We start from the raw sequence: 14647 nt of genomic DNA, 5'->3' as shown, positions 1-14647 counted from the left end.
TCAGCAATGCTTTTCCTTTTTTTCTGGGCCAAATAACTCGATTTGGAAGATTGACATTCATTATGCCATTTGTTTTTGGTACCTCTAGCAGCTAAAGAAACATATTATTGTAATTCAAATTCACTTGTGATATTTCAAAATCCCCCTTGCATGAGTTTCTGTTAAGGGAACGAAACAGATTTGATCCCCATAGTGTGCAAACTGGTCAGGTGGACTTGTAAAGACGCTTCTTCTTTCATTCCCTCACAGCCCAGCCTGGAGATGGAACCAGAGGCAATTTAAGGTGCTGACTGTGGATTGCCTCATGTACATGCTGTAGATTAATGACACCATCAGTGTTTGATTTGTCTTCCTACAAAAGCCTAGTTTTCACAATACAATTCTGTCTGGTGTGTTGATGTACAGCACACATTTCATTTCTCAAGAAAGTAGCTAGAAGCACTAGCTCTGAGGTCACACTCAGGGGTAAAAGTAGTCTCTTTCCACCTAAACTTTAGAAGTTTTTCTAAGTGTAGGTGTCCCCTGGCAGCCTTACCCTCCTCTGAGAGCTGGTTGTCTTTGGTCTCCTGCTCCATCTGATGGCACCAGCCTTCCATGCGTCCCGTCTCGGCCTGCAGCAGCTTCAGGAACCAGTGGCCGTCTCTCCGACACAGCGTCCCCGCTCCTCCGCTCTGGGGAACGCTGCTGCTACTACCATTCCCACTCTCCAGCCAGGGGTCCGGAGGTGGGAGAGATGAGGGGTCCAGCGCTGGGTCCAGACTTTCTGAGAAGGAGGAAGAGCTACTTCGTGTGGTGGAGCGCTTGAGGATCTGCCTTGGCGGGGGAGGGGAAGGGATGTCACCGGTAGTGTCTCCGTTGTCTAAATGGTCCTGTCCTGGAGGGGAGCTCATGGATTGGCTGGCACTGTTGACCATGACTTTCTTTTCAAAATGTTTGGCCTTATTGATTTGGGAGATGACAGGGATGTCCTGTGTGTCGGAGTCAGTTTCTTGTTTTGAGGCCATGCTACTGGAGCGACTGAGCCTGAAAAAGATGGTGAGACAAACTGTTACAGTGCCTTTTAATGCAACAATTATGCCAGTTCAGTTTTGTTCGTTCACTGTTATGCGCATAACAGTGGACCAAGAAAACTATTAATTATTCAAGAATAATTTCTCCATTACTGGAAAAGTCACTTCTGCTGCTCCATATAGATATAAATAAATAGGATCGATCTGAGACTGGGCTTTCATAATAGTGCACTCAGACTGTTATCCACTGGTCTCTTATCAACGGGAAGCTAGCTTCTTAAATTTCATTGCAAATGGAAGAACAGACTCAACAAGAATGTTGTTTGTCTCGACATTATTTCCATTTTGTGTTATATCTCAGGAGACGTTAACAACTTGTGATTCAGCCAGATAATAAAATATTAGGAGTGCTTGATAATAATTATAACCAAAATCCAAAGGAGGAAAGAAGAGCAAAAAATGGAAAATAAAGCGTAAGCAGCTGAGGGTAGGGCTGCTCAATTAATCGCGATTACGATTATGGCGTGCAACGATTACGAAAACAACGTAATCGAAATAAAACGATTTTCGTTTTTTCAGTTGAATTATACTTAAAGTTCAGGGAAATCAACTGTGAAAAACATACTGTTCACATTTTTTTCTCCAATAAATGGATGTTTTCAAAGTCAATGAATAATCGCATTTCCAATTATTGACCCAAATAATCGAGATTATGATTTTTGCCATAATCGAGCAGCCCTAGCTGAGGGTATGTCACATAACACAAATGAGTGTACAACACCGATAATAAAACACAAGGGACAAAAAAATTAAACAAAGGGACTAGGCTGGTTCTGTTAAAAAGCCTGTGAAGATTTATAAAAAGCTGCTTCAACCGAAACACTAAATGAAGCTCTTAAAGTAAGAACATAAAGAAGCCAAGAGGAAAACCATGGCATTGAAAACAAGAGGAGCACAGAATGCAAGCTCCTACCAAATGACCTATAAATTGGTCTCAACAGTATGCAGCAAGTAGATATACAGTAAGATCAAATAGTAACAGCTCATGCCCGGAATTTATTTTAAAGTCCACCAACACAACACACAAGGGGTAGTTTTCAGACAAAACACATTCACATTGCTTTCACATCCACAGAGATTCTGGAAAGGGAAAGAATAGACAGAACAGTGTGTGTGGCTATAATATAAATTCCTCACGTTGTTACAAGGACAGGAAGAGGACTTACTGCCACCCGTCCTCCACCTGTACTCCGATGGACTGAAATTTGGCCAGTGGCGGGGTCTCTTCCTGTTGAACTTCCTGGATACAGTCAACCTGAGAGCATATCACAGTGGACAACAAAACTAAAATCAGACATACATGAAAGAAGGAACATTAACAAAGGTCTTGGTACAAATTATTTGATAGACTTCTTATAGCAAAAGTACACTTTTGTAGCGCTTGTTAATTTCCAGTGAACAATTCAAAGAAAAGCTGTATCTTTGCCTTTTCAATTAAATAATGTCACAGTTGTACCCCCCTGACTGAGTTCTGTTAATGTGAAAGCCTTGCAAAATAGAGAAAGGAGTTGCAGGACAAGTTATATGGTAGAGGGGAACGCAAATATGCATTTTCTGCCTTCTTCACTACAGTAGTGAGCCAGCCCTAATGATAGAGGGATGTTCACCCTAATGAGACCTTTGGTTTAAAAGCTAATTTCTGGGCTTGAGTAGGCCCACTCACACATACCCATGCACAACACTAAACTACTGTTAAAAAGACCTTTTCTATGGATTCAAGCTCAACAAGCAGAAAAAGCTACACTTAGTTGCAAGTAGGGCTCCTTGTTGACAGTATGCCGTCATATGTGTTAACGGCACTGTACCCTAGTTAGTGCAGCAGACCCGTACCTGTATACCAATGGAGGACAGTTTCCGTCTGGGCACTGGTGCCACCAGGGGCTCCTCTGCCCCTAGATTCCCTCTGTTAAATCCTGATCTCAATGATTCATACTGGATGACTGCGTCACTCGTCTCAGTGAAAGCGTTACTTCTGGAGGGGGCGATTGGGTCTCTGGGGATGGCGATGGGAGTGTGGAAGATGTGTGGAGGGCGGGGAATACCCCGGGCCAGGCTGTTGGCACGGGTGCTGTCGAGGCTGTCAGAAGAGTTGCTGTGAGCGTGGCTCGACTGGCTGGTGACCTCCGACCTCCGGTCCTGCTGGTCCAGGTAGTTGTCCTGGGCCGACTCTGTGCTGCTCTGCACCGTCACAGAGATGTAGGGCTTGGAGGTTGTACGGGGGGGCACTGGTGGAGGGGCGACCTTCTTACTGGTGGTGATGCATGTGGAAACTGGAAGAGAAACAAAAGGAAGGTGAGCCAGGGCGAAAAAAGACATGAGAACGAGAAGAATAAGTGAATAAAAACGCAGAGGCAAAGATGCTTTGGGAACGTTTTAAGGAACAAATGACTGAAGATATATTTGGTACTGTGAAAAGCTTCAAGCCTGCGTATCATCATTCTATGATAAGAGTTACCTTTTTCAGTATATCCATGTCTTACTGTACACATGAATACACAGGGATGCTGTTGTGTTAAAGCTGGAACATTGAGGAACGTTCCCGTGAAAGGGGAAGATCAAATCAAGTCGGACATTGAACAGGCATACCATTCATCACAGGTGACTAAATTAAATCACATAGCACTCTTCAAAGCCTAGATCACGAGACAGGCGATTATATCAGTAAAGCAATTTATAGAACATCTGACTCTGAAGACTGAATATGGGTAAGAAATTGGAGGACATTTATCTGTACCGTTCTGCACTTTATTCCAGACCAAATCTGACATTCAGCTATGAGAAGATAATAGAAAGGTACCATAGACAGAGGAGGGAAAAGAAAACTCAGACAAATCTGTATGAGAGACGTTCACTCCCATCCCCTCAGTGGTTTGATGATTATTAAGTGCCTGGTATGATGTTCAGAAAAGAGTCTGACTCAAATGAAAGGAGATGTTTTTCTGCGCCAACAAGATGCAAACATGTCTCTTCTTCAACATATGCTGGAATCTGCCTTTGTAGAGCCACTCATTCACTTATCGAATCCATCAACTAAATCAATTGTCCAGGAGGACGTCAATGGATGCATTCAGTGAGAGCAGATATAAATGGCCCATCTGAGAGCAAGATTTCACCCCGTGACATTTAAACATTGAATCTGAAGAGACCAAGTGTATGGTATGGCTAAATGGTTTCAAATTACTTCTAAAAAGCAACAGATACAATTCAATTGCAGTAACTCAAAATACCGTTATGTCGCCTTTAGGAACATTCAAAAAGTCACGAATTCCTTCAATTAAGATACCACCGAAATCTCATGCTACATGCAGAGTGAAGGCAGAGTGTGACGCTGGACCGCCAGAACCTATAATCTAAACTGGGGATTGTATTGTAACATTATGAAAGCTGTGGCTACTATATAATCCCTTAAACAGATACTTTATTTAAAAAAAGAAAACTGTGGAAAGTGGATACAAGACGATGGATTGATGAGGCTAAAGAGGAGAGGAATAACTTTTGTTTGAACAAAAGCAGTAAAAGCTTCATCATCCTTTTACTAAATACATTTTATAATCATTTTCTATGGACTAAAGTGGCTGGCTTTGATAGTTTTTGCTTACAAACATCAGTTTATGGTGCAGACCCAACCATACAAAATCAATGGGACACTTTATAGCCTTATAGTAAATGTCAAAAATTATTTCACAGGATGGTGGCAGAAGCACACAATCACAATCTCGTTGAATGTGGTGTTGAACAGTCTAATGGCCATTTGATTGAATCTTGTAAGTCAGCCAAGTTCTCTAACGATCAGCTGTTGTGGACTAAAAGCTGTTTTTCCATCAGACACAATACATAAACAGATATGAGGTAGTATGAAAGGAGTCAAACTCTCATGAATACTGAGATAATTATAAATAGTCACACTTTTCTGCCGTGACATTTGAGAGGAAACAACATGTCACTATTTGATGTGAGGCACTGCATGAAGCGAACACTGTTTCTGCACCGTGTTGTGTTCCGGCACTGAATGCTGTGGTCATCAAGGATTATGAAAAAGCCTTGCAGCAAACATGTGAGCTGCAGAGAAAACACTCAAACAAAAGGCTTCGTTGTTCATTGTAATCCGCTTTTTAGATTTATCTCTAATGTAATGCAACCTCACCTCAAATCATAAAACTTACATGACCTCACACAACAGTTGACTTGCCAAACTGCTGTCAGTCTGCTGGAGAATTGCACCAGCCTGGATTACATTAAACTAGCTCCAATGTCCCTCTGGTCCTCCTCAAAGTTTCTTTAGGAGCAACTAGAGCTTTAAAGGGTTTGCTACCATATGCTATACCTATGCTATAAGAGAAGCGCAGTGACGCGACTTAAAACCCGGAAGTAAAGTTCTTCCGGTTCCTTCGACAAAAATACAATGCAATTTCTCCATAGTATTTTGGAAAATAGCTTGAAATAAGGTCTCTGGTTGACACACATTTAAGAGACAGATCACGTTTTGTTCAGTCGGATAATCTCCACATGTCTACCCATCTTTTATAATTTTCTAATCATAAATCGAATCGATAGATTTATGATCGAAGGAACTGGAAGAACTTTACTTCCGGGTTTTAGGACGCGTCACTGCGGTTCTCTCATGCAGTCTCAGCTGTCTTTAAGTTCTGTTGGCATATCATAGTTCAGGCTTTCCCTTTGGAAATTGTGCTCGTCTAAAACAAAGTAACAAAAACATCTTTATTAGCAGGAATATTGTTTAACAGCTGAGCCATTGCAGTGTCAAATTCTCCTCTTCCTCTGTTATCTTTGGCTTGTCTTCACTCTTCAACATACCTGATTTTCGATCCCTCGTCACCTGACTTCATCCAGAATAGAGCGCCGATTAGTAAATGACACCCAAACCACACCTAAATAAGACAATCGCTAGCCTGTGCCTTTGTCCCACACATGTGAACTTCATGAAAAGAGATAGGAAACACCTACCCTTTTAGATGACCAGCCCTCAATGTAAATATTAGGCAGACAATACAAACACAACCTGCTAACCATAATGCTTTGATTGTTGGAACACACCCTCAGCTTCAACATAGTCAAACCCCTAGCATCCCAAAGATAGATCAATAGATGTATCCATAGCAACATTAACATTTCCACCATGGTCATCATTTACACACAGATCTCCAACTCTTGGTATGTTGCAAGACAGAGATCCAGTATAATACATCTTGTGTAAACCTGCATTTAGCATCCATCCTATCGAAACAGTACACATGCCACTAGCCATGGATTTTGCAGCAGCTTCTGACCATCCTCCATGCCTGAGGGAAACCTGCTGAGACAGCTTTTCACCATCCATGTTCCCTCTTATGACAGGGATAGATGCTAGGCGGAATAGGCTTGTCACTGTTGTGGCAGCTTTGTGATGCACCGGCTCCTAGTCTGCAGGATAGCTGTCACTAACTGGGTCTACAAGGGTGTGTGTGTGTGTGTGTGTGTGTGTGTGTGTGTGTGTGTGTGTGTGTGTGTGTGTGTGTGTGTGTGTGTGTGTGTGTGTGTGTGTGTGTGTGTGTGTGTGTGTGTGTGTGTGTGTGTGTGTGCGTGCGTGGATACCTGCCCTGCAGTTCCCTGAATGTCACATCATGTTTTCGTCATTCTGAACAGAATTTGCCCTTAAGTCTTAATGCTTAATACGGGACCCCCTTGAAAACGAGATGGTGCATCTCAAGGGGTTTATCCCAATGAATAAAAATGTCTATATATATATAATGCTACAGAATCTGCTTTGCCCACCAAAAACAAGCCGTAAAATCATAACTGACAGCTGCCTCTGAGATTAGACGGGATATAAAGTAGTAGAGCTGGACGAAATAAATAGGCCAGGACAATATTATCGGCCTAGTTTAGCTCATGACAAACACTGTATGTCAATGTAACAAAAAACTGCAATTCAGAAATACCAAATGTAATGTCATTTATTTGGAGAAAAGGAGGTAGGTTGCCTGGAAGAGCCCCATATACCAAGGCTGAGTCTTTACCACAGCAAAAAAAAGCACGAGATTAGCATCATTATATAGTCAGTTGGTCTACCACTTCGGTCAATAGAGCTGCAACAATTAAATCAGAACTTTTGATAATTATCAAATAAAAATGGCAATGAGCATTTCAGTTTTTTGATGCAATAATTCTACCAGACAGAGCTTAACAATGGCATGCACATTAAAACCACATAGGTGATCAGACAGGTCTGGAACAAGTTTGGAGTTTAACCACACTCCACTGATCACACGGTATTCTGGCTGTTAGCGAAAGGTTTTGCTACATCCCAGATTTCATTAGTACAACTGGTGAGAAATGTGTAAAAATAATAAAGAAATAACAGTTGTAAATCCAGCATTTTATAATGTAGCACATTGATTATAATGTAACAAAACAGAAAACAGCTGATTCCTTATAAATGCCTGTTAAAAAAGAGAAAATGCACCCATGGCAGAAAGTTCCCACAGACAGATGGATATTAAGTGACACGGCCCATTTCATGCGCATTATACTAAACTCAGCCACACAAACATACCCAGCTGTGCAAGCATAAAACACATTGAATGTAAAACAGTTACGGTCACCAGAACCAGTGCTGACAAAGCCCTTCCCTGAACTAAACACGCCATTGAAGACAGATACACACCACATGAAGCCAAACACTGTATCTCTTTAAAAAAAAGCTGGATTTACATAAAAAGAGCTGCTCAGAAGAACTTACTGCTTGCTCTCCAGAAGGGAATTTAGCAACAGACACAAGCAGAGGCTGAGTGCCAAAGGTTTTGAGTGGAATCTGGAGTGGGCACTAAGCTCTGCCGTTTTCATGCCATCTGGACAGTGGTTCTGTCGTCCACTGTTAGCCGGGTTCAAGATGGGATTTTCAAAGCTGGGAAACAATTAGCTGCATGAAGCTAGAGCAGAGGAAAAATGACTGCTTTCCACTCGACCTCTCACCGGTGTAAGCAATTCACTACATACTAATCATGGCTTAATACTCCACACAAAAAAACTCAAAAATAGGTATCTTTTGGTAAACCTGTATGAAGCCACACAGTGCTTAATAAGAGCTTGCTGTGAAAACTATAATTAACCAATCACAGTTTCCAGTGACAACGCTGTGGGTAGCACAGCATTCTTTTAGACCCTAAAATATTTTTGCCCAATCCCCTTTTATCTTTGTTATGTAATCCAAGCTGCTCAAACAATCTCAGTACCAGTGGGGCATATTAGACACCTTTTCAAGTGTTTTAATGTCTGTTAAACTGTTCCCCAGGAACAATACATTTAAGCTGATTGGTTGAGGTGGTGCTGTTATGTGGTTAGTTTGTGTCAGACAAGAACGAGGAACAATGAAAGACAAAGGGTGAATTGTGATGCTCTATTTAACAGTTTAGTATTGCTTGCCAAGTTGCCTGCTGTCTGCCAGCTGAGTTGACCCAACTGTGTTGTTTAATCAATTTACAGGAACAATGATAGACAACCTTGCCTGAAACTATCACTGCTGCTTTGTGACCCAAAGCCATTATTCCAACAAACTATCACATGAAATGCTTTCAACAACAGCACAGGGACAAAACGAAAAAGCCCTTATATTCTAATGTGACCTCAAAATGTGATCTAATCCATTTTGTACACAGACAGGACCCCATGTGGGACCAAAGTGGGGCAGACCGAAAATAATACCCAGTGAAGGCCAATTTTCCATGTCAGCAACTAAAGAAAGCTGCATATAAAGTGTAGGCAGCATTAGGTTCATCTAACTATATCTAGTCCTCATGCAGTAGAACAGCAGACATACTGACCCCCATGGCAGCAGCAGAGCACTTTGTACGAAAAACATGGTAGGAAATTCTCAATAATTAATAAAGACCTTTATACAGAACACTGGAAGTACAGATCTTAAAAAAGTGCAACAATGGAGGCAGTAATGGAGACAAACATATTTCAGAGTTTATATCAAACTTAATGAGAGTTATCCTACTTTCCTTTACATGTCTTTAGCTTTGCTTAATGGTCTAAATATGTACATCGGACACTTAATGAAATACAGGTCAGACAAAAGAGCAATTCCCTGTAAATCAAGCCTCAGCAGGGGACCATCTTAGCAGATCTAAAAGCAGAAATTCAATTCATCAATACGAGACGACAGTAACTTACGCACCCATACAAATCACCTGCTGTCGTATAGGCTTACTGAGTTATTGTCAACATCACACCCACACAGTGATAACAACTTTTCTTATTAGGACATTTTTGTTGGATATTGGGAGCTTGAAGAGATACAATGGCAGTAAATTACCGTCAGCGAAAGTTAATGAAACCTACTTTAAAGTTTTGATTGTCACCGGTTAAAGAGCGTCAAGTCACCAAACGAGCCAGACTGTTATAACTACGCACTCAGCACAATTAACATTAAAATGATAAAAACGCTTACCCTGCTGTCAGGCGAAGATAAATAAAAAACACAGTGGTGTTTTTAGCTAAGACTTAGATATTTTAAGTGCAGCTACAGCCGGAGACGACCCTCGCTCTCTGTGAGGACTGTGAGAAGCCGGGTTTGGTTTGGTTGCCTTTGTTTCTGTCTCTGAAGGAGGCGTGGTGGCTTGTCTCCCGATGCCTCCAGGGGCAACTCGGAAAATTCAAACTCAACCGTTTGATCGTTGCAACTAAAGTGATGATGGTGCACATAAAAGTGCTTCTTAGAATGTAATAACGCCGTTGATACTGTTGTAGATTTAACTTTGGGGAAACCTATGTTTCTTGATATTGAATCTTTAAATATAACATTTTAGGACGGCTTTCAAAATTAAAATACAACATCTCTATGCTTAATATGCTTTGACATTAAACCACAAACACTGAATGCAGCATTAATAATGTGGCTACAGAAATAAAATGATCAAAATCAGACGAACAAAATATGACTCGCACTTCTGACAAAAAGAGAACCTATTTCCCTTATCAGCTTTATGTTGAAATAACTATTAATCCCCCCCAAAGGAACACAAATAAAAAGTTTTCGAAATTCAGTAAACTCGAACGGCCTGAACACAGCATGTGCTTCCAAGTCCATTTAGAAGATTACAGGAAATAGCGCCACATGGTGGATAAACTCTGGTATTAATAACTTAAGCAGATGCACACATAAGTACAGTTTATACATTGTTGCCCATAAAGTTGGAATACAATATTTGTTAACTCTTCTCATGAAACGATTGTGTGTGTACATGGGAAATATGGATGGTCTGGAAACTAAATTATTCCAACTTTATGTGCAACAGTGTATAAACACTCATTTTCTCTACTTGGGGAGCATTCAGATGACACAACCAGTACAAAGCATCTTGTATGTCATCACACACATTCACAATTCCTCTGCTATAGTAAATTCAACCTCAAAGTAACAACCAGATCAGTTCGCTTATTTTTTTTGGGCTTCTGAAATCATTTCCATGACAACCGAAACTCCACTGACCAAAAGCGTCTCTTTTTCACTTAGTTTTTCTTAATAGTAAGGTTTTTTCTTTTCTTTTGAAGTTCTTGAAGTGGGACATTGATAACATCGTTTTTAGGGGAGAGGAGCTGGTTTAGATTTTTTACCTTTGTGTGGTAGGATGCGTTGTCTGTCTGTCCCCAAACGCTGAAGAAAAATTGCAAGCTGTTTCTCCTTTGGGGCTTTGTCCAAGCCAGTGGCTATCAGGTAAGAGCCAAACTGTTCTTTCCATGTCATCCACTGTGCAGAAAGGTCGTCTAGCATGGGCAAAAGAGGCTGCATTTAAGCTAAAGATGCTAGCGTGTGCATGTATGAGGGAAGACTAGTGTGCAACCCAGGATCAAGGCTATAAGTTGTATTAGTTTATGTTATGTTATGGGAAGTACAAGTCATTCTTATCTGGGTCGCTCTGCAAAAGGGGTCAAAACTGAGTAAAAATCATCAAGGCATAATAAAATAAAAATCAATATTGTGTTCGGTTTAAACAAAGTATCCAGATCTCAGCTTGGCAACACATAACACTGCATTTGGGTTATAACTCGGTTCATTAGCAGCAGATGTATCATTTGTGACTCACCAGTGCTGCTGCTGTAGGTGCGTACAGTAGTGTCAATCGGGGGTGGAGAGCAGCCTGAGTCCATGGATGCTGTGTCGTCATCTTGTGAACAGCCAGCCTGGATGGCTCTCAGGTAGCTGTGGCTGCGGGATCGGAAGCATGTTGGCATGGGCAAGTCTAGAGGCTCTGGGTTGTCCTGAGATTGGGAACGGGAATCTCTGAATGTGGACTCAGAGCTGCGGTCCTCGTAATGTTGACTCATTTCCAGGTCCCTTAGCTGGAGGGAGGAAAGGGCAAGATTAGCAGTAAAGTAGCAAGGAGAACAGTACTGCAAGAGTGGGTTCATTTTGATCATAGTAGCTGCTCCTGGCGCTGGAGGTGAACACACTGCCCAGAAACTGACTGTTTTTGTAAAGGGGATTCTTCATTAGTGAGACTCATCTGATGGAATGCAATGAAATAGCACCAAAAGCGTGACTAGTCTAAGAGTGTGGAAATGAAGTCCAATTATTTCTAAGTGTTACAGAGAACAGTGTTTCTTAACTTCAGTGAAACCAGTGGGACTCCGCCAACTTTCCTTTAGGCTGGGTTTTCTGGACTGAATGTTAAATGCATTTACATTTTTTTTTACATTTCTCACAGCCATATAATAACTGTCAATTATAAAACACAAAATATACGCCAAGGCAAAAGACACCACTTAGAAACGTTTTATTCTGCATGCTCTTTCTGAGGCTTCTTTCGAAGAGTAAGAACAAGCCTTGCGGATGATGGGTTTCACATTCTGTTGATTGACACAGACAGCCTGAGTATGAGTCAAAAATGTGTTTGGAGCAAAGTTATTTTGGTGGTTCGCAGAATGGTTCCATACGCATATAAGGGGGAGAGTGTAGCAGAAGCAGCACAACAAAATGTTACACCCACACACATTTTGGAATAGTGTTAAATGTTGGGTATTATTTCCACTGTTCTGATTAAGCTCCGTAGAAATCTTGTATGGAAAATGTTCTTAATTACACATCTTGAGTATATATTATTATGCAAATTAAATGTATTCGGCATGCTGGTGTGGATGCAAATTAGAGCAATGAATTCACATATTGGACACATTTGTTGTAATGTAGTGACCTGTCAAGAGATTGGGTGTAAATCCTGTAGTAATAGCCTGCACTGCCTCATTTGACTATAGTTCATTGAAAAAGATCAGAGCTTCTACGGGCAGTTGTTCGTCTTCTCTTTGACCTTGTCAGTGGGAGGCTAATAGTTCTTATGTAAGTTGATCAATAAGACTTAAAACCACTAATTTCACTAATTTGGCTCTTAGGTTCATAACATTAATATGAGATACATTTGGAAAAGCGGGATTCTTTGTTCACAGGAAGCTCATTTTAATACTGTCATTCAAGCGGTATCTGTTAAAATGCAAATTATACTGCGGAAATGAGTGTTAGTAGCTTGAAGCAGACAATGGGGTCTTTGAAACTGACTGCTGATTTCAAAAATAGAAAGTTTGCTTGGAGCTAAGTCATTTACATTTCCAGCAAACATATTCTCATTAGAAATAAATCTGCTAAACTAATAAGATAGAGACACAAACAGACGGAGAAAAACAGATTTATTATTTGACCTCAGACAGCTCACTTTTAATGCACTCCCTGCACTGACCTGTCCCAAGCAGCTACGTCTGCCCAAGGTGCTGCAGGCCTGGCTGAAGTCATCATCATCCCAGGGGGGCAAAGAGGAGACTGTACCCCCAATGCTGTCTAGGTTGTCCAGGCTGCGATTATTGGAGATCTCTCTGAGAGATGGAAGACAGCTGAAAAGAGCAGTAAGAAACAAGACAAGGAGATGTGTTAAGGACATTCAAATATAAGGAGAAAAACCAAAGGCAGGAGTGGATGAGTGCATATTCAAGGAAAAGATGGGAAAGAAACTTCATGTTAATGTTCGATGATAGGGAGCCAGAAGGCAAATAGGCTTGATGAGCAAAACTAGGAATAGAAAGAGAGATAAAAGGAGGATAAGGTTGTTGTATTCAAGTTCCCCCTTTCATTTCCACTTTAATTCATGAGTCATTTCAATCCTGACTCTCTTCCACTTTCATCTAATTTTGGCATCAGTCATAGTAGCATCTGAGCATGCAAAGCCAATGATGTCAGGCAACACATGTACACACTGCTCTGTGTGCCATCATGGTGCCAAAGACAAAGAGCTGGTTGGAGTTTAAACACAAAGCAACTCTAAAGTCATGTTTTCACATATTCTTTGTTGGCACACAGTGATAGTAACATGACAGCAATCTGCCATGCCGTGGTCTATGGACACAGATGTCCCCCCATTTGAAAAGTGTCCAACTCAGCTACTTTTCACCTAAAAGCACTGGGCAGATGGTATTTACAAGCTTAAGGGAGGTTGGCAGTTGTTGGCGGCACGGTATGAATTTGGCATTTTGAGTTGCCGCTGACTTTACAGGCGTCTGAGGTGTGCAGTGCAAAGTCATTGAAATTAAAACGATACAATCGGACAAAAGCGTTTTTGCACCACACTCCTGAAACGCGGCTAGCAGACCTATCACTGACCTGCTCATTGACCTGCCCAGCTGGTGCAGAGAGGACACACTGTGGAGAGGAGACCACAGGGCATCCAGCTCCCCTTGCAACAAGGTGTAATCCAGGGTTCTGCTGCTCACGCCAATCAGGCTGGAGCAGAGCGGAGGAGAGGGGTTGGATGGTCAGGGATGGGCAGGGGGAGTAGGGTTAGTCATTCAGGCACGCTCTAGGGAAGAATGAATCCTTGACTCTACATAGACTAAAGGACTTGGAATCACTGTAAAAGCAGAGGTGTGTATGTTGGAAAGCCTGCAGCTGTTTCTCAGGATGATCCGCCTCTTGTTTGGGTTGAATGGACATCAACACTCCAACCCTGATCCAATATGAAGTATGTCCACAACTAAGTGTTTGCATATGGTACGCCATTTGCACTGCAAAACCCATAATTTAGGACCACACTGACAAAGCTGCTTTACTGAAGGTGTTATCACAAGCTTCCTTTGTGACTATCAGAAGTCAATTATGATAAACATTTGTGCTCATGATATTTTTGTTTACTTGACCGTAAAGTATAATAATATAATATAATAATAGGTCCCAAATACCTCAAGCTAATTCCTGCAGACTATTAAAAACAACAAAGAAACATAGAAACAATTTAATGCTAGACGGCAGATGCAACAACTGTCATATCTTTGAGCAACTAATGGGCATTGTGATTGTTACTCTGCAATTAGGTGCAACAATTTGATCTCTGAAACCTGACATTACAAAACATGACAGTTCCAATTTGCTTGCATACAAAGGAAAAATGGGAGTGCATGTTCTGTCATTTAATGAGAAAGCACAGTCGACTCAGCTGTGCCTGCACCACATATTGTGCAATATATATGCTTCATAAAGCATGTAATCTAAAGACAAGTGAGGCGCATTGCCAGCCAGTCGGAGAGATGAGGCTGAT

The 14647-nt window shown here is 41.3% G+C and overlaps 1 protein-coding gene across 9 annotated transcripts in view; it reads right to left on the bottom strand.

Annotated features, from left to right (window-relative positions):
• dlgap4b (discs, large homolog-associated protein 4b) overlaps positions 1-14647 on the bottom strand; it is a 104565-nt gene that overhangs the window by 6084 nt on the left and 83834 nt on the right. For 6 of the 9 annotated variants that reach the window (XM_079683449.1, XM_079683442.1, XM_079683444.1 and 3 more), the window contains 7 exons: positions 13717-13836; positions 12803-12953; positions 11159-11414; positions 10689-10838; positions 2901-3340; positions 2237-2325; positions 536-1023 (listed from right to left, as the gene is read on the bottom strand). In XM_079683449.1, the coding sequence (XP_079539575.1) occupies positions 536-1023; positions 2237-2325; positions 2901-3340; positions 10689-10838; positions 11159-11414; positions 12803-12953; positions 13717-13836 (1694 nt within the window). The remainder of the gene's footprint in view (positions 1-535; positions 1024-2236; positions 2326-2900; positions 3341-10688; positions 10839-11158; positions 11415-12802; positions 12954-13716; positions 13837-14647) is intronic. The other 3 variants (XM_079683448.1, XM_079683447.1, XM_079683450.1) reach the window with 3 other exon arrangements.

The sequence above is a fragment of the Notothenia rossii genome, assembly GCF_949606895.1.
Source record: "Notothenia rossii genome assembly, chromosome: 5".
Lineage (NCBI taxonomy): Eukaryota > Metazoa > Chordata > Actinopteri > Perciformes > Nototheniidae > Notothenia > Notothenia rossii.
The sequence above is the reverse complement of the archived record's forward strand: the minus strand, read 5'-3'. Positions and strand labels throughout refer to the sequence as shown.